General features: G+C 40.3%; 1 protein-coding gene across 1 annotated transcript in view; it reads left to right on the top strand.

Annotated features, from left to right (window-relative positions):
- The window catches only part of LOC310934313 (NLR family member X1-like), a gene marked incomplete at both ends in the record, with an annotated part of 39,691 nt that overhangs the window by 6,457 nt on the left and 13,771 nt on the right, over positions 1-19,463 (top strand). The window contains 3 exons of the mRNA XM_083898007.1: positions 7,402-7,575; positions 13,297-13,470; positions 15,291-15,464. Of these exons, the coding sequence (XP_083754133.1) occupies positions 7,402-7,575; positions 13,297-13,470; positions 15,291-15,464 (522 nt within the window). The remainder of the gene's footprint in view (positions 1-7,401; positions 7,576-13,296; positions 13,471-15,290; positions 15,465-19,463) is intronic.

Genomic DNA, 19,463 nt, shown 5'->3' with positions numbered 1-19,463 from the left:
TATAAATCAGTAAATATTCAGCCTCCTTCCACAAGTCTCTACTGTTGAACTGTGTACAGATGCATTCAGGGTAAGATGAAAAAACAACAACTTTATTATTCACAAAGGAAAATGTTTTGCCATCATATTCAAGGGTACACATTAAAATAAACAAGGAGACACATCTAGAAACACAATATGCAAACAAAAAAATTAATGAAACATGTAGAGCAGTGACAGAATCTGATGTGGGATAGCTGGAGGAGTCACAGTGGTGAAGAATAGCAGACGCTGGAGATTTTCTCCAAGACTTGATTAAACCACGCTTCTCCTGTAAAGGACAAGGAACACACGTACACATAAAATATGAACGAGGATTTGACTTTTTTCCAGGAAAACAAACCTTTCAGCAAAATATACCAACTGGGTGAGCTGTCAACATTCTAGTAATGTTTTCTATATAGGCGTCTTGAACAAACATGAATAACAATAAAACATTTGAATGAAACAGACATTATTCTCCAGCGAAAGCAAGGTGACTTTACTTTGCTAACAGATTATATGTATATACTTCGGTAAAGTTGGAAAGATATTCACAGATTCGGACTTTCAGCTTCAATAGCTTGTAAACGAAACGTTCTATAAACACAAGCGTAGTCTCTTCTCAATCAGAATTGTGTACTCAATGAGCTACAGTAACATTTTCATCCAGCAGACCTAAATTCCGGGCTGGAAGAATAACATTAGTCTCTATGAGCAGCGGCAGCGAGACGGGTGTGAGGCGATTGCCCAGGGACCGTCTACAAATTGCAACACAAGAGCAAGATGCTGCAAACAAAAATCCATAACTCTGCTGTTATTTGAATATTGGGGATTTTTTATTGGTATAAATCAGTAATATCTTCCTATAATAATCAATAACTCCACTATTATACAGACTCCAAAATCACTACACACATCTATGGCCTCCCTATCAACATACTACACCTGCTAATTATGGAAATGATGACTTGGCCTATTTACAACATATATATTTTATTGGGGAAAAAAATCAATAGGTTAACTCCTCTTAATCGTAGTGTTTTAAAAATCAGCACAGACAAAATATGTACTCACCATGGTCTCACTACACCTCTTATTTTGGACAAAATTGCTTTTAAACAATTTTGCTGAATTTTCTGTGAAATAATTTTCAATAACTTTGCTACTGTCCATTGTAGAGTCACCAAACTCACCTCGGTCAAAGATGACCTTCCCATGGTCACACTACACCTCTTATTTTGGACAAAATTAATTCTAAACAATTTTGTTTAAAATTTGGCCTGTGTTAAATATTAATATTAATGATTTATACAAATAAAAAATCACTTAAAATTTAAAAAAGGCACATTTTGACAAAACAGCTGTTGTAGTAGGACCATGAGGAGACCCTTGGTGTGTGTAGTTATTTTGGAGTCTCTGTACTGTATAACAGTGGAGTTATTGATTAATATTAGGAGATATTAATGATTTATACAAATAAAAAATCACTAAAATTTAAAAAAGGCACATTTTGACAAAACAGCTGTTGTAGTAGGACCATGAGGAGACCCTTGGTGTGTGTAGTGATTGTGGAGTCTCTGTACTGTATAACAGTGGAGTTATTGATTAATATTGGTAGATATTACTGATTAATACCAATAAAAAAATCACTAAAATTTAAAAAAGGCACATTTTGACAAAACAGCTGTTGAAGTATGACCATGGGGAGACCCTTGGTTTGTGTAGTTATTTTGGAGTCTCTGTACTGTATAACAGTGTAGTTATTGATTAATATTAGGAGATATTAATGATTTATACAAATAAAAAATCACTAAAATTTAAAAAAGGCACATTTTTACAAATCAGTTGTTGTAGTAGGACCATGAGGAGACCATTGGTGTGTGTAGTGATTTTGGAGTCTCTGTACTGTATAACAGTGGAGTTATTGATTAATATTGTTAGATATTACTGATTTATACCAATAAAAAAATCGACTCACACCCATCTAGCTGTCGCTGCGCATAGAGAATAATGTTATTCTTCCAGCCCGGAATTCAGGTCTGCTGGATGAAAATGTTACTGTAGCTCATTAAGTACACAATTCTGATTGAGAAGAGACTACGCTTGTGTTTATAGAACGTTTCGTTTACAAGCTATTGAAGCCGAAAGTCCGAATCTGTGAATATCTTTCCAACTTTACCGAACTTGTGTATATAACGTATGAATAATTGTCTATCAAATGTTACTTTTACAACTTGTCCCTTTACTGCCGACAACTATATCACATCGTATACTATGAGCAGAAATAGAGTGGAGTATTAGCGTCAGTCTTACCTCTCAGTCTTCCTGCTCGAAATGGTGACTGTGAACCCTCTGGGTTTCCAGGTTTGTCTTCGGTGTCTTTTCAAAAACTCCAAAGAAGCTTAACATAGCTTAGCATAGCCTTCCGACTTGAAGCTTTCACCGCTCTGAATCTCTGACCGGCAAATAATGGGAACTTACTGCTTGTCCTTTCCTTGTTTTTACTGCACGTCCCGGTACAATTTAGCACCATAGAAAAAGCATGTGTGAGTGACATAGTCTCGCAGGGGAGCGAGCGAAGTGCATTCTGGGAGTTGTAGTCGTTAGTGTACATGAGCGGAAAAATACATTTCTCTGCCTTTCTCGGCCAAGAAGGCACTTATTATTTCACATTTCTACTACATAGATGACCCAGTTTAACAGAGATTCATCTTTTAAACTGTTAAATATCTCTTTACTGAACATCAGCAATTCTTATGTTAGAATACAATCATGTCTGCCTTTTCTGGGAGGATTCTTGAGGATTCATGCTGCCACCTGCAGCATCACCACAGAAGAGGGACATAGTAACAGGACATCAGCTGCGGTGTGGTGACTGCGTTAAGGCTGCCCCTTTTCTATGGCTATCAAGGCATCATACCTGCGTTTCTGACCCACACCTTGTTAATACTGTCATCCATCGCTTGGGTTGCCATAGTGCCCATCGATGCTTCTGTATAATTTGGTACTATGACAAAACTCTCCTTTTGATGGGATGACCATAGAATTCATTGAAACCAGCGGGATCTTTCAAAATTAATTCTAGAAAAAATTGGTAATTTGATCTCTCAGCACATAACACAGGCAAGACAAAATCATATTCTGTAACACAATCAATAAGATACAAATATATAGCTACTTTGAATGAGATTTCCCAAAGCTGCCCTAAGAATGCAGTTCCCATGTCCCCATCATACATTTGGTTCATCAAATCTTTTATCTTTCCCATCCAATTCCTTCTGTGCTTTAACAATGTGACTGTCTTTCCTCTGAATTAATGATATAATCATGGAATCTAACTGAGGTAGGTCAAACTCAAATTCTGATATCTCTCCGACATACCCAAGCTGTTCCTCAGCATTAACATACACATTCTGTTGACTGGTATTTAACATAAGGAAAGTGATAATCCCCAATTGACCATGATGAATAAATCCCATTAATGTGCGTGATCCAGGAGCCATTTTCAGAATATTCTCTGTAGGGTAGTAATCTGGCTGATTGGTGGGTGCATCCGTTGCCACAGCTCCATGATATCTGAGGAAAGCTGGAGCCAATAAATCCTTGTATAAAGCTGACACACCTAATCCTTTACAATGTTCATCCACATCAGGTGACCACGCCGTTAGGTTGACCAGGACTGGAATATGGATCCACTGGATGTTGTTGATCAGCGTCCCCCGGCATGGTTTGGTTACCACTCCAGACTTGGGGGCGGGTTGTAGGTCTGGGCACCCTCTTAGTTCTGTTGCCAGACTGCTATTAGGATGGCTCACCACATCTTCGTCATTGGGACCCCTTTTTTTAAGAGAGAGAGATTAGACCTCCCCCACTCAGAGTCAAATATCACAATCAAACATGATACATTAAAACATCCATCCATCCATTATCTACCACTTTATCCTCCACTGGAGGGTCGCAGGGGGTGCTGTGCCTATCTCAGCTGACATAGGGCGATAGGCGTGGTACACCCTGGACAGTTCGCCAGTCCATCGCAGGGCTATATACAGAGACAAACAACCCTTCACTCACACTACGGTCAATTTAGAGTGACCAATTCACATTAAAACATATTATCCAAATGTTATCCTTCCCCTGGTTTTGATAGTGCACGTATGTCCTTTGTCACTGTGTAACTATCAAGAACATTGGGATTTGGTTGTATCTTTAATTGCTGTCCCATCTGGTCTGGTGTGAATGGATTCATTTTCAGGCCTTCCGTCTTCCACCTGTGCTAAATACATTTGATAACTTTCTCTACTGGTTTTGTGCCCCCTTCCTCCACATGAAAAACAAACAATAAGTTGTCTGTTCATTGTGTTCTGACACTTTCTTGCTAAGTATCCTGGTTGATGGCATACAAAGCAGACAAAGTCTTGTCGGTTTAGTCTCTTGTTTTGGCAATTTCTTGCCGTGGCTAACTATGCCACACGTATACCAGGCAAAATCCTGTCGTTTGGGCCTTTTGTCTTGGCAAGCTATAACAAGTAAGTTTCATGTTAAAGTTTTCTCTTCCTCTTACTTTAATAAAGGACTATCTTATCTTAAACTTCTCTGTGCTCTCATAGCTCCTCTGCTTTGTCTTAAATTCTGCGAAGTTTATCTTCTCATCACTCTGTGTAATGTGAACAGAGAATGGTTTGAAGGTATTTGGCAGGCCCTTTAAAATCATGGCAGACAGTAAGCCGTCACTTAAAGTCTCTCCTGCATTCCTCAATGCTATGATAGCAGTCTCTGCATGAATGATATAGTCTGTGACACTCTCATTAACAGCTTTCTGAGGAGATGTCAGTTCTGTGTATAAACTTATCACGCGTGGCTTCACAGGCAGGCAGTCACAGACCAAGACACACACTAAATTAGTATGTCATACAGTACAGACAGTGCACCATGCAATCTGAGAATATCAAGATTGTCGTACTGTATTATAACATAAACTTAAACTGTGTGTGTGAGTGTGCATGAGTGCGTGGGCAAATGCAGCACAAACATAGCACAGTAGCGTCAATAGGCAGCGTAGCGATGTGCTTTTTGACGTACATTTTACGGGAAACTGACTGCGCATGCGCAAATAGTCCCATACACGCTGATGAGACAGAAAGGCAGAGGAGGTCTGTGCCTTTGGTGAATGGCTTTTGCAGCCGCTGCCTGACCAGAAAACAGTGCTGTTCAGTCGCTTTTATTAGACCATGAAAATCACCAAATGTTACATTAAAACCTGTAGTAAAGTTATTTGAAATTAAAAAATACAAAATTAAGCAGGGTGAGCAGGTGGATCAGATTGCAGTAGAGTAGAGAGGTAGATGTCCATATATCCTGGGGGAGAGTGGAGTTGAGAGAAATATTTAAAGAGGGCTTAATGAAAGAATGGCAGAAATGGTGGGAAGAAGAAAGCAGGGATAGACACTATTTGGCTTTACAGCCTCAACCTGTGGAGGGCAGTAATACGCTAAACAGCGTCTAAATCACCAGAATTGCACAAGAAGAAGAAGAAGAAGAAGAGGCACGCACATAGACACACCCGCGCAGTGCAAAAGATAAGAAAACTCTTGGACGCAGAATCTTACGCTCTGAGACCTCCCACGGCCAAGTGGACAACGCTTAATTGCCGGTTTCATAATTGAAAAAGAAGCACCAAACACCTTTCTCTCGCCTGGATTCAGACAATATTACAGACTGAAAACAATTCTCTGAAAGAGCAATTGTAACATGAACAGACAAGACGCATATGGACAATGCTATGCAAACAAATGAATGATAGAGAAGCTTGTACAAGGAGAGATGGGCAACATTCAAATGCCTGAAAAGTGAAAAATTTTGTTGTGTATTTTTATTTTCATTCAAGTGAATCTTTTAAAATAATAAGTATCAGGTATGAGAATGGTGCTTTGGCATGTATAGCCCACTAGGACACGCCAAAGCACTATAAATAAATACATTTTATCTCAGCCTGTGCGTCACAAGTTTGATGTGGTGGTTTATTGTTTAGCGGCTTGGTGCTTGTTTGTTATTGTTGTTAAAGTAGCAGCATTAGCTGTCTGCTTGTTATTAGTAGTAATGACAAGACCAAGCTTTACTGAAAGATGAGCTTCACAGACTGTGGTGTCTGTTTACTGTTTCTAGTGATGATATGGTTCACATATGCGCTCAAAGTATAATGCCATTTATGTTCTTGCTGAAAACGACTTTCCTGCTGCTACACATGTAAACACTGCAGTGCATGTTCTGTTGTGGTATGTTTTTGTGTTCTGATTTCAGATCTGTTTATTTTAATTATAACCTGTGTGAGTATTGTAGCAACTACAGACCATACTTTTATACAGTGGCAAATAATTGGTCTTGCTAGTTGTAATGACTTTTTCATAGACAGGTTTATAGCAGATTTAATGATCTTTCTGAACATTTTTTAACTTAAGCAGTCAGACTTATTTAGATACTTCCAGGTCCGTCACCTTATTCATGGTTTGAGCCCAACCTTTCCGACTTTTCCAGCACATTTAGTGGTGGATGAGATTTTAATGATGCCTGCAAAGTATAAAAGCCAGATCACAAATATATCAAATACAATAATTTATCTCCAAGTGGTGTCATTGGACAGAATTAGAATAGAGTGGGCTCTGGAACCTGGGACTGAAAATGTTGATGCAGTCTGGGATTGTGCTCAGAACAGAGTTAACAATACATCCTCCTGTGCTCGTCTCAACCTGATACCAGCTACACTAAATCTATATCCAGACATAGAGGACAGGTGTAAATTCTGTAATTCTACCCCAGCAGATAAGGCTCACATGTTTTGGACTTATCCCAGGTTAAGAGTATTTAGGTTATCCATCTGCACAATGTTGAATGAAGCATCTGAGACTACTGTATAACCAAATGCAGAAATAGCCATTTTTAGTGTTTTTGTAAATGAGCTCCAATTGCTCATTTATAAGAACGAGGCATTTGCTTTTGTTGAAGTGGAATCTCCTGAACCACCAAAAGTATTTCTCTGGCTTAGCGATTTGATGTCATTCAAAAAAGTATTTCACCAGAGGATCGCTCAAAACTTTTCATAAAATGTGTATATCTAAACAAGATATTTTATCTATGTGAATGGATCTGTATTGTATTAATGCTGAATAAAAATATTATTGAAAAAAAGATGTTTCATGTCAAACACAACAAGAGATGTTCATGAAAAAAACATGAGAGTCACATTTGATACTTTCTATAATTATAGTCGTGGTTGAGAGACTCAGTGTGAAGTCGTGCTCTCAGCTCTGAACACATGATGAAACACTGACTGGTTTCAAGCAGCATCTTTGTCGTCTGAAGTCTCATGTTTTATTCTTTATTCAGGTTGACGAAGTGCAGTTTGTCAGAGATCAGCTGTTCTTCTTTGGTCTCAGTTCTGAAGTCCAACTCCTCCCATCTGAGAGAACTGGACCTGAGCAGGAACAAGCTACAGGATTCAGGAGTGAAGCTGCTGTGCTCTGGACTGAAGAGTCCACACTGTAGACTGGAGACTCTGCGGTGAGTTCACTTACTGAAGGTGCTGTTGTTTTTTTAAACTTTCATTTCATAATCATTAAACTAATTTTATTCACCGATTAATAAAATAAACTCCTTAAACACACAGACACACTGGTTTCCATGACTTCAGAGGACATTGCATTTAGATTAATTTCTTGGAGACCTACTCAAACCTTAACCATAATGACTACTGGCCTAAACCTAACCCCAACCTCGGCCTAACTTAAAAACATAGATTTAACAATAAATAAAGCTCTAAAATAAAGTTTAAATAAAGTAAATAAATAACACGTCCCTGTGTCAATTGGGACATGCCTGTTGCTGTGACACATTTGGACAAAATCCGGATGACGAATCCAGTTCAATTCAATTCAATAACATTTTATTTATATAGCGCCAAATCATAACATACATTGGAGCTCACATTCCTTAACAGGTTTGACCTTGGAGACATGGAATGTGGGATGTATCCTCATGAGTTGATGACTTTGCTGATGGGGAATGGCCCCAAAAATCTAGGAGCCAACTTCCAAGACTCCACCTGGAGGGGAAGATCACGCATGGACAACCACACCATCTGTCCAGGTGTGTAGCAGGGTGCAGGGATCCGATGTTGGTTGGCACTTTTCTGGTATCGGTTGGATGAACGTAGGATAGCAGAACGGGCCCACAGCCAGGTGCGACGACAGCAGCGGATGAACGCCTGGACAGACGCAACGCTGGCTTCTCACTCTTGCTCAGGAAACAGTGGAGGTTGGTAACCTGGAGAGCACTGGAAGGGCAAAAGCCCCGTAGCGGACCTCAGGAGGGTGTTGTGTGCATATTCTACCCATAGAAGTTGCTTGAACCAGGTGGATGGATTCTGTGACGCGATGCAGCGCAGGGCACTTTCCATCTCCTGATTCATCCTTTCTGTTTGTTCATTGGATCGGGGGTGATAACTGGAAGATAGACTGATGGTGGCCCCCAACAGCTGGCAAAACTCTGTCCAAAAATGAGAGGTGAATTACGGCCCCCTGTCTGAGATAATGTCACAGGTGAGGCCGTGCAGATGGAATACATGTGTATAACATGAGTTCTGCATTTTTTTCCAGATTTGGAAAACCTATCTACAATGGTGAGAATGGTCGTGTTACCTTCTGAAGGGGGCAATCCGATGACATCAGCAGACCTGGCAGGTGTAGCGTGTGTTTAACACCCGGGTTGCAGACAAAGGGTGAAGTATGCCCCCACTGGAGAACCTGAGAGCTGAGATTAGCAGGCACATACAGGCGATTATCTGGGCAAGCACTAGGGGCTGGGTGATTTACCTGGGACTGTCACACTTTGTCCTTGATGTCCCAGGTAACGACACCGATTACCATCTTGAATGGAAAAATCTCTTCTGGTGGAGTGGGGCTACTGTCGGACTGGAACTGGCAGGAGAGGGTATCAGGCTTGATGTTTCTTGAGCCTGGGTGATAAGACAGTGTAAACGATTGAAGAATAGTGCCCACCTGGCTTGTCTAGAGTTTAATCGTTTTGCTGATCAGATGTATTCCAGTTTTTGTGGTCAGTCCACACCACAAACGGTTATTTAGCCCCCTACAGCCAGTGCCTCCATTCCTTGAGGACCAGTTTGACTTTCTTTTTTTGGTTTTCTGGTGAAAGCCCCAGAACTGCCCCCACCCTAGAGTCTGATGCATCAACTTCCACGATGAACTGGCACTCGGGATCTGGAAGGAGCAGCAGAGAATTGTGACTTTAACTCATTGAATACCTTTTCTGCCACAGGTGACCACTGGAAGACAGTTCACTGAAATAATGTACACTAGAAATGTTACTTCAGTCGTGTGAAACTCTGAATTCTCTGCCTTTACAATTGGTTTTCTAGTAGCCTCTGGAGAACGCTACGGATGTGTAGCACATGCTCAGATTTTGAAAAAATCAGGATGTGGTCATTGAGAAAGTCTCTGAGCGCATAGTTAACCAGTGCCTGGAATACCGCGGGAGCATTAGTAAGTCCAAAAGGCATCATCAGGTACTTGTAGTGACCTCTAGTGGTGTTGAACGCCGCTTTCCACCCGCCCCACTCCCTTATGCGAACAAGGTGGTAAGAATTTCTGAGATCTAACTTGGTGAACACAGAAGCCCCTTGCAGCAACTCGAATGCTGAGGAGATGAGTGGGAGAGGGTACCTGTTCTCGGTGACATAGTTCAGTCCACGGTAGTCGATATATGGGCGGAGGGACTTCTTCTGAAGGGAATCCTTCTTGCCCACGAAGAATCCAGCTTGCTAGGGACACCGCTCTGATCATAGAGGCTACGGAGGAACTATGCAGGATATTTTCCTTATGGTTCATTGTTTACCTTGATTCAACCCAGTGTGCAAAATACCCATTAATAATCGGGGTGGTCCCATCTCCCATTTGTTGCGCAATTCTGTTTCACCACCCCAGGTGCCACGCTGCAGTATTGGCTATTTTCCCTGTCAGATGTGGGCTTGTGTGGGCCTTTTCCACAGAGCCATTTGGAAAGCAATTCATTAAAACATCCATCCATCCATTATCTACCCCCTTATCCTCCACCAGAGGGTGCTGTGCCTATCTCAGCTGACATTGGGCGATAGGCGGGTTACACCCTGGACAGTTCACCAGTTCATTAAAACATTAAAAATACAAAATTACAAATAAAATAATTTACAATTTGTCTGGTTATAAAGGATAATAAAGCATGCCAAGTGTATTATGTATGTAAGACTGAAATTACAAAGATCTTTAGGAAAAAAAACATGTTTTCCAATTACACTGGAACATGTTTAAACTGGGGCTGGACGATTATGGCAAAAATATTAGTCACAATGACTGATATTGAAATCATGCTTAATAGACACGATATTCATTGATTTCAAAACGTGAGTATTTATTGAACCACCAAAACTCAACAAAATATAATTTAAAAGAACAGCCAGAAATACATTACTAACAAGCCAAAAAAAAATATTATAGTAAATTAAAATATTGCTAATGATAGCAATAAAAACAAAAAATAACCAATCTACTTGCACTGCTGCACAAATTAAAAAAATTGCAACAATACATTACAATACAACATGCAAAACACACTAATAGCTTCTGTTATCTCTTGATGTCTGTGGGACGTGGTGGGATATGGGGCGGCATTGTAAAGAGTGGCCTTAATAGAGGACTGTGTTGCGGTGGCGCCGACTGACGAGCTTTATCACCTGGTCATAGATCACTTGATGACTGAACTTTAAGTGATTGAATAAGTTGGTCGTGTTGCCTTGAGGAGCAGACAGGAAATTGTTTGCAAAGTTTCTTGCGCTGTGCAAGAAACTTTGCAAACAATTTCCTTTTGCTCAACGTCCGTCAAATTGAAGCCAAAGTGTTCCAGGTAACTGATATTGTCCTACCTTTTCTTCTCAATCTAATGATGCCTTTCTGCCATGTTTTCAATCGCTCTCTCCTCATATTATTGATCCATACATGTCACACGCTTGCTGCAGCTGCACATAACACGGATGCATTCAAGGTGTTTTTCTAGCACAGGAAATTTTTTTTGCATTTGCAATACATGCAGCGCCGTGCGGCCCATTAATCGTTTTTATTCGATTATAATGTTTTTATGATCGTGAGAAGCAAAAATCGAAATCATGAATACAATTCAATTACGCACAGTGGTTCAACCGCTTCAGAGTAATAGTGCTGGTTAACGACCCAGCTCTCCTCTCTGCAGCGCCGCGACACAAACGCCCCGTAATGATAATCTCTTGTTTATGACAGATAAGACGACACAGATATACACGTGGTAATGTTTATGCTTCATTTTGTTCATATTTTGCAGGTCAGTGCTAATTAACTAGCGCTTAAAGCAATATCTAATGCTAGTAATGCAAGCACTGAGTGTCCCCAGCATGTCGTTAGCTTGCAAGCTAAAGCAGTATGTCTGTACGTCCATAAACTGTATTATTATTTAAAACAGTACAATTTCATGAAATACATAACTTAAATATAGACAAATATTGGATGTGTTATTGACTTTACCTGCGATGCTTCCCTCGCGGTGTCCATCGTTGCACTCGTCAGCAGGCTTTGGCGCATGTGACTTTCCTCTGTGACCTGCCTGTGACCTGTTTCGTAGTCGTAGAAATTAGAGTTTTTATTTGTATTTTCTCACTATTTAGAGTTTGACAATAACTGAAAAATAATAAATTACTTTATAAAGCCACTTTTTGTTATATATGAATCTTTTGAGCTGCCACAATAATGTAATAATTAATTTAAATGAAAATCTCAAGTTGAGGGCTTTTTTCTGCTTTTTCTCTTAGATTAAAAAATGCGATTAATTAGATTAATTAATTACAGCTCATAATTAATTATTGCAATATTATTTTAATCGCTTGATAGCACAAATTTTAACAGCTAACTAATGCATCGTCTAATCATTCACTATATCGTGTACATGTTACCTGGTTGAGCATTAATAAACTTCTTAATTAATCTTAATTAATCATTTACTAATGCTGTGTATGTCATCAGGTAGCCCTGACCTAACCTTATGTAAGGTATTACTAAACATAACCTGACCCAACCCTTAATAAGTGCCTCATAAGCATTAATTAACCATTACTGAATGCTTTTTGGACCCTTATTGTAAAGTGTAAACATGCATCCCTTAGGAAACACATAACAGTTGTAAATAAGCATTACTTAATCACCTTTAGCTGAAATGTAGTTGAAGAAATCAAAAAGTATTTTACACATTTTATTTAAAACACATTAAAACAGATATTTACAGATTATATCTCAAAATGCACAGAGAACTCTTAGCAATCTGGAACATCTGATCTCTTATTTAGTTAAGAACACAAAAATAACAATATGGTGACCATAAAATGTGAATTTAGCCAATAGTGGTTAAATAATGCTTATTTACCACTGTTATGTGTTTCCTAAGGGATACATGTTTACAATTTACAGTAAGGGTCCACTTATTAAGGGTTAGGTCAGGTTTCTGATGACTGACGACTGTTTCATGGACGAGAAGCTCGCAGCTCCATGCTAGCTTCCCTCGTAGCATCGTATTATTCTTTGTTAAATCTGTAATAAATATTGTTTATAACTTTACACTTTGGGTCCAAATATCTTTTAAACCGCTCTTTTAACAAGAGCGTAACAGACTCCCTCCCACATTTCAAATCCAAACTAAAAACTCACGTCATACAAAAATCATACTCTCTATGACCACACAGCACTCTTTATTTTTTCTTTTATTGTTATATTTTACTGTATCTGATTCTATTTTTTATGTTGCATTTGTTTGTAAGGTGACCTTGAGTGTCAGAAAGGTGCCAACAAATAAAATGTATTATTATTATTATTATTATTACAACAACAACAACAACAACAACAACAATTGACTGTGGGTAACTAATGATCTGACCATACGTTAAGACAAGATCGAGCGTGTGACTAAAGCAATGCGTATTCACATGTTGAGTGAAACTAATTAATTCTAACAGAGAATTAATCCACACTTGTGAGGATCCAGACCCTGGATTGAGACACTTTTCTGGACTGAACCCGACATTTCAGTCCGAGTCAGAAAGAGTATAAACTAAAGCTACTCATAACAAACAATAAAAGTTACTGTTACACACACAAAAACTGTTTCAAGCAGCAACTTTGTTGTCTAAAGTCTCATGTTTTATTATTTATTCAGGCTGAGTTGCTGCAGATTGTCAGAGATCAGCTGTTCTTCTCTGGCTTCAGTTGTGAAGTCCAACACCTCCCACCTGAGAAAACTGAACCTGAGTGAGAACGAGCTGCAGGATTCAGGAGTGAAGCTGCTGTGTTCTGGACTGGAGAGTCCACACTGTAGACTGGAGACTCTGTGGTGAGTTCACTGACTCTGTGTTATTGTTGTATGTTTAATCCACAACTGAACCTAATTTATGTTCACACATCAGTTGAATCAGTGATTGTGAATTATTCAATTCCATTTGAAACTGTGTTTGTTACATGTTTCCACGTTTTCTTCTCTAAGATGTAGACTAATTATTTTATTTCTCTTAAATTATTTCATGAAGACTGATGTTCGTATTTGATTACATTTTTTTTATTGTGATATATTTGTGCAGATGTTTTGATGATTCGAAAACAGCAGAGGTCCTAAAAGTGGTTCATATACATATATGCATATATAAATAAAATACTCATTCATGTCCTGTGTTTATGTCACAATGAAGTTTTACATGATGAAGCTCTGATACTGAGACAAACTTTCTGACAGGACTTTTTTTAGATTAGTGTTTCATTATCCAGTGATAGTTTCCAAAATTAATCACAAAGCACAAAGCCATCAACTGACGTTATTTTATTATGTTATTATTGCAAGCTGCATACTTTATATTTAAATGGACAATTGGAGAATATCCTATCAGAATCAGAACTATGTGATAAAATCAGTGATCATGTATTGGTGATTTCTCTGAAAATCAATACATGAAACTTTATCTTTCATTCAGCTGTTTTTGATGCAGGTAACGTCTCTTCAATAACTGTATACTGAACACCCTATAGCACCTCCTACTGCCATAATGAGGAGGTAAACGAGGTGCTCATTTTCAGAAATGAATAACAAAAAAGTATTTTTTCCCCCATTTTTTTAGTTTCATTTTTAGGATACCTCTGCCTTTTATATAAAATCCTGACGTATCCAACCTCAGTTTACAGGACAGAACAGTAATAAAACAGTTTTGTTAAAATAAGCTCTATTAGTGTTTATATAGTGTTACTTACTGCGTCAGAGAGATGTGAAAGCACACCAGGAAGTTACACCTGGTTTGATCAAGCCTCGCCTTCTCATCCTGGTTTGACGTTTGTGTAAAAGACTAAGTCAGAATACATTTTGTAGCATAGATAAAGACTCACTTTTTCACATATCCTGGATTTCATGCAACAGGCTCCTGATCTTTAGATCTTTAAAACTAATTGTTGGCATAATCCAACCATGGTTGTTTATTTGGAGTTGTTGTGGAGCAAAAGGATAAACGTCCACCATGGACCACCTTAATACTCTGTGTGTTGTGTTCACTGATCTGTCATAAATAGTCATCTCCAGTTCTCAAAAAAACACTATCAGTTTCCACCTATTATCACTGAGGTTTACATGTTAGAAATGTATTTATTAAATGTTTACACGGTATTTTCAATAAATTCAGCATATTTTACTCTATCTTTCATAAAAGTGGACCGACGTGACTGAACCTGACCTGGCTCAGGTATCCATGTGCTACATAATGACGCTGTGGTCCGTCCTTGGTGCAACACATTAAATTTGACTCCTGTAGAAACAGAAACAAAGACATTCATGTCAGTCCTTAACATCTGTGTTGCTCTGTGGGAGAGCGAATCGTCTTCCAACTCAAAGGTTGTGGGATCAATTCCCGGCTCCACTAGTCTACGTGCCGATGTGTGCTTGGGCAAGACACTTAACTCCTTAGCTCCTGATGGCTGTGTCGGCAGCATGTGAATGGGCTTGAAAGATGAGTTGGTAGAAAATGTGCTGCACATGTAGATGGGCTGTATGAAAGTGTAAATGAATAGGTGAATGGCAAAACCGTAGTGTATAGCAGCTTTGATCATCAAGACTAGAAAAGTGCTATATAAATACAAACCATTTACTTGTAGTCTCATGTTTTATTCTTTATTCAGGATGAGTTACTGCAGATTGTCAGAGATCAGCTGTTCTTCTCTGGCTTCAGTTCTGAAGTCCAACCCCTCCCACCTGAGAGAACTATACCTGAGTCTGAACAAGCTGCAGGATTCAGGAGTGAAGCTGCTGTGTTCTGGATTGGAGAGTCCACACTGTAGACTGGAGACTCTGGGGTGAGTTCACTGGCTCTCTTTTACTGTTGTAAATTTCAGCTGTTTAATCCACAACTGAACCTCATTCATTTTCACACATCAGTTGAATCAGTGACTGTGAATGAACAAATTCCATTTGAAACTGTCGTTACATGTTTCACTTTCTTCTCTGACACGTTCACATGTAACCAATCAGAATGAGTGTTGTCGATGATGTCACAGCTGTGACTTTTTACAAACAAACCGGAGCTCCCTTTGGAGCTTGTTGCACACAACTATGTTCAGGGATTAAGCCGGGCTATGTCACTTATCCAGGCTGAACTTGAACCTGAAACTGGAACCTGATGTCAATTGCACAAAAGCAATGGCACATAAATCAGAATCAGAATCAGAACCTTATTGGGCAAGTTTGTGCACACAAACAAGGAATTTGACTTGGTTCTTCTCTTCTCTCCTGAGAGCTGAGTCTGCTTGTGGAATCCAGAATCTCACTGACCATGGGTAATTTCTCCCACTGTGTGTTAACTTGTGAACATGTGAGGATCAATGCAGAGGCATGATGAACTTTAGGAAGTATCACAGGATGCTTAAAATCTATGCTTAAAAGCCCCCCCACCCAGGGTCAGCCTGGGGGGGGGGCAGATGGCGCCAAAGTGAATTGAAGAAGCCCGGGCCTCCCGCACCCAGAGCCTGCTAGCGCCCCAGGGCGGGGCCAGCCCACCATCGGCGGGAGCAGAGTCCCCCCAGACCGCCCTCTGGGGAAGCGGGCCAGAGCCCGCCACAACCACACAACAGAGACCGACCACACTCCCCCCATACCCAGGGAAGATCCCCCTAGCATAGGTCCCACTGCTGGCAGACATTGGAAGTTGACATGCCTCCTCATCCACCAGACCCTGCTGTTTATGATTATCTCAATCTCTGCTCTAGCAACATTTTCAACAGTGAGCAAATATCCCTGAGTGATTGATTGCTGCATAACCATTTCAGTTTTCTCATCATGATTCTGGAAATTGTTGATTTGTTATGTGAGAGGGTTGCTTGTTTGAAGCAGCTTTTTCAATGAAATGATCAGAAACTGCCTTTTTTTTTAATTCACACTTCTCTTTTGACTTCAGTGTCATCTTTCTGTCGGGAAAAACTGGCCAATGTTCCCTGTCTTTTGTCTAAAACTCTGGCCCTCCAATCCAGCTTTGACTCTTTGTGAATGTCTCTGCATTTCCTTGTGAAGCATAGTCAGCTGAATTTAACTCGGGAATTAACATACATCCATAGGCTTGGTGTCCCTGATCAGTCACACTGTGATTGCAACAAATGTTTTGAATCTCACATTTTAACTGGCAATGTACTTTAGCACAGTGGCACTATCACACCAAAACATAGATGTGTCTCTCTATCTTTATTTTTCAAGCAAAGGTAGCCAACGACTCCATAACCCCTTTCTCTTGCATCAGCAAAGTGGTGCAACTTTGGATTTGTGATTTTTCCAAATCCAGCTGGTTTCAGACACCTGTCCACAGTGAAACCATGACGTTTTGAAAGGTCAGAAAGCCATCTCAATGATTCCTGCCAGTTTCCTGAAGGATGACAGGAGCCAACAATCCCAAGGGATCAAAAATGACACTTTTTGTCTTTTCTGTGGTGTTTGTTTTGTATTTATCCTTAACTTAAATACATCTGACTCAGTACACCAGTTTACTCCTAATACTCTTTCATGAGGTAGAGTGTCATGACTAAGATCCAAGTCTTTAACATATTTTGCCTTTTCTGTTTCAGAAATAGAGGCAATCACTTCTCTACTGTTCATTCTCTTTGTTAAATGAAATCCACAACTTTGATACTGCTGTTAAATCCCTGAGCATAGCACATGCTGACAAAAGACAATCACCTACATAAAAAATGTTCAACACTGCTTGAGTTGCAGCAGGAGCCATTTTGGCATCTTCAGCTGTCTTTCTCAGTGCAAAGTTTGCACAGCTGGGAGAGGAAGTGGCTCCAAACTAGTGGATAACAATTTTTGTATTCTTGAAGAGGTTCACTTGAGTTCCCTTCTGGCCACCAGAGGAACCGCAGTAGATCACTGTCTTCAGATGGTACTCATACTTGATGATACATAGCTTCTGTCTGACATCAAGGGTGCATGACCCTCATCTGGACATGTTTTATGCACCGCTTCTGCATCGTGCGCTTCTCCGTCTCCTAGAGGGCTCTCTGTATCCAACGCAGACTAGATCATTTCTCTACGTGCATCATTATCACCACCTCGCAGTAATGATCTTTATGATAAGGATCGAGTACAGTCGTCATGAAGTGCAGGGGATCCGAGTAGATCTAAATAGAACGTGTTGACAGACTCTTAAGAGCGCACTTTTCATTGTTTTCACTCCGTGGTCTCAATATTTGTGTAGAAGACGCTTTAGTGCTGCAATTAAGGGAATAAAAGATGCAACAGTTGAGCTGATCTCTTTAGTTAACTGGTCTGCGCAGCTAAGTTTTGCGCAAAGAAACTTTCCAGCAATTAATAGGTGCTGTTTCACCGTGTTTTCACATTTTGTTGGAACCATTTTCTAGGTGTTCCAAACTGATGTTCAACAGACTCAAAGTGGGAATAGACAAGCGCGTGCTGGCCACAGTTTTTTCATGCATTATTACAACATCTTGTTTCGGTCATGTTGTTTCGTGATGAAGTATTTTGGCTGAAAACTGAAAATGGCCAAAAAATGTTAAATTGTTTTGGTGGCCGAATTGTTCTTCGCTTGCCTTTTCTGGGAAATCATGGTTAAACTGTTACACCAACAGGTCCTCCACACTAGCAATGGAAATGCGATCCAGCACACTTTCAAACGTAATAGTGCAGCCATCTCTCTTAATGGGACCATTGATAACCCAACCCAGAATTATTCGGACTGCATATGGACCCTTATCTTCACTGTGAATTTCCCACGGTTCCATAGCCTTATAAACATCACTTCCTATCAAAGGTCGTTCATCTGCATCCATGTATGGAAGTCGAATTCCTTCAAGGTGAGGCCATTGAATGCTGTCTTTGGGAGTGAGCTCAGGTATGTCAATATAAACATTCTCCTTCAAAACACACACCCTTAAATATGTGTGATGGTAACTCTGCTCCAACTTTTTCGGACCCATACGAAGCAGGATTTGAGTTTTCCTGCCTTCCTCGCCAAGCTGTCTCATTAAGCTTTCAGTTCAGTCTGCATACGAGTCCTTAACTTAGTACAGTTTCTCCTTTATTAGAGGAGAAACGTAACATTACACTCTGACCAACAATGGACTCGGCAGACAGTGAGGCAGTAGGCCGAGCGTTAGCCGCTCATGGCGTTATTATCGGGAGACATGACACTCTACTCGCCGAAATGGCCGCATCCCTACGTGAGCTAACCACTAGCCTTAGCCTGCTGCTTCCTTCACCTCCACCCAGTACAGTTCCCATTAGCATTGCACCCGCTAGTCCAGCTTCCGGGCCCTCTGCTCGGGAACCTTTTGTTCACATTCCCGAACGTTACGCTGGGGAATTAAGCCACTGCGCTAGCTTCCTGTTCCAGTGTTCTCTGGTGTTTAATTTGCAACCGGCTACTTATCCAAGCTAAAATGGCGTTCCTGGTTGATTTGCTCTCAGGCAGGGCCGCTGCTAGGTTTAGCAACCCAGATGCTAGTCCGGCTTCTTACCTAGCGTTTGCTAACGAGCTACGCCGTGTGTTCAACCATCCCTCTCAGAGTAACGACATATCCAACCGTCTGCTAAGCCTTAAACAGGGTAACTCTTCTGCTGCCGACTTTTCCGTCAATTTCCGTATTCTCCCCGCAGAGAGCGGGTGGAATAGCACAGCCCTTCGGGGGGTGTTTTTTCGAAGTCTTAATGATGACTTACGAGATGAATTGGCTACACATGATGAAGTTACGGACCTCGATGAGGCCATTGAAATTGCGATCAAGTTGGACAATAGGTTACGGGAGAGATGACGCGAGAAGCGGCGAGCAGTACAGGCACCTCCGGCCCCT

Source organism: Microchirus variegatus (genome assembly GCF_963457635.1).
Source record: "Microchirus variegatus genome assembly, chromosome: 11".
In the NCBI taxonomy this organism is placed as follows: domain Eukaryota; kingdom Metazoa; phylum Chordata; class Actinopteri; order Pleuronectiformes; family Soleidae; genus Microchirus; species Microchirus variegatus.
This window is presented reverse-complemented; position numbering and strand designations above follow the sequence as displayed.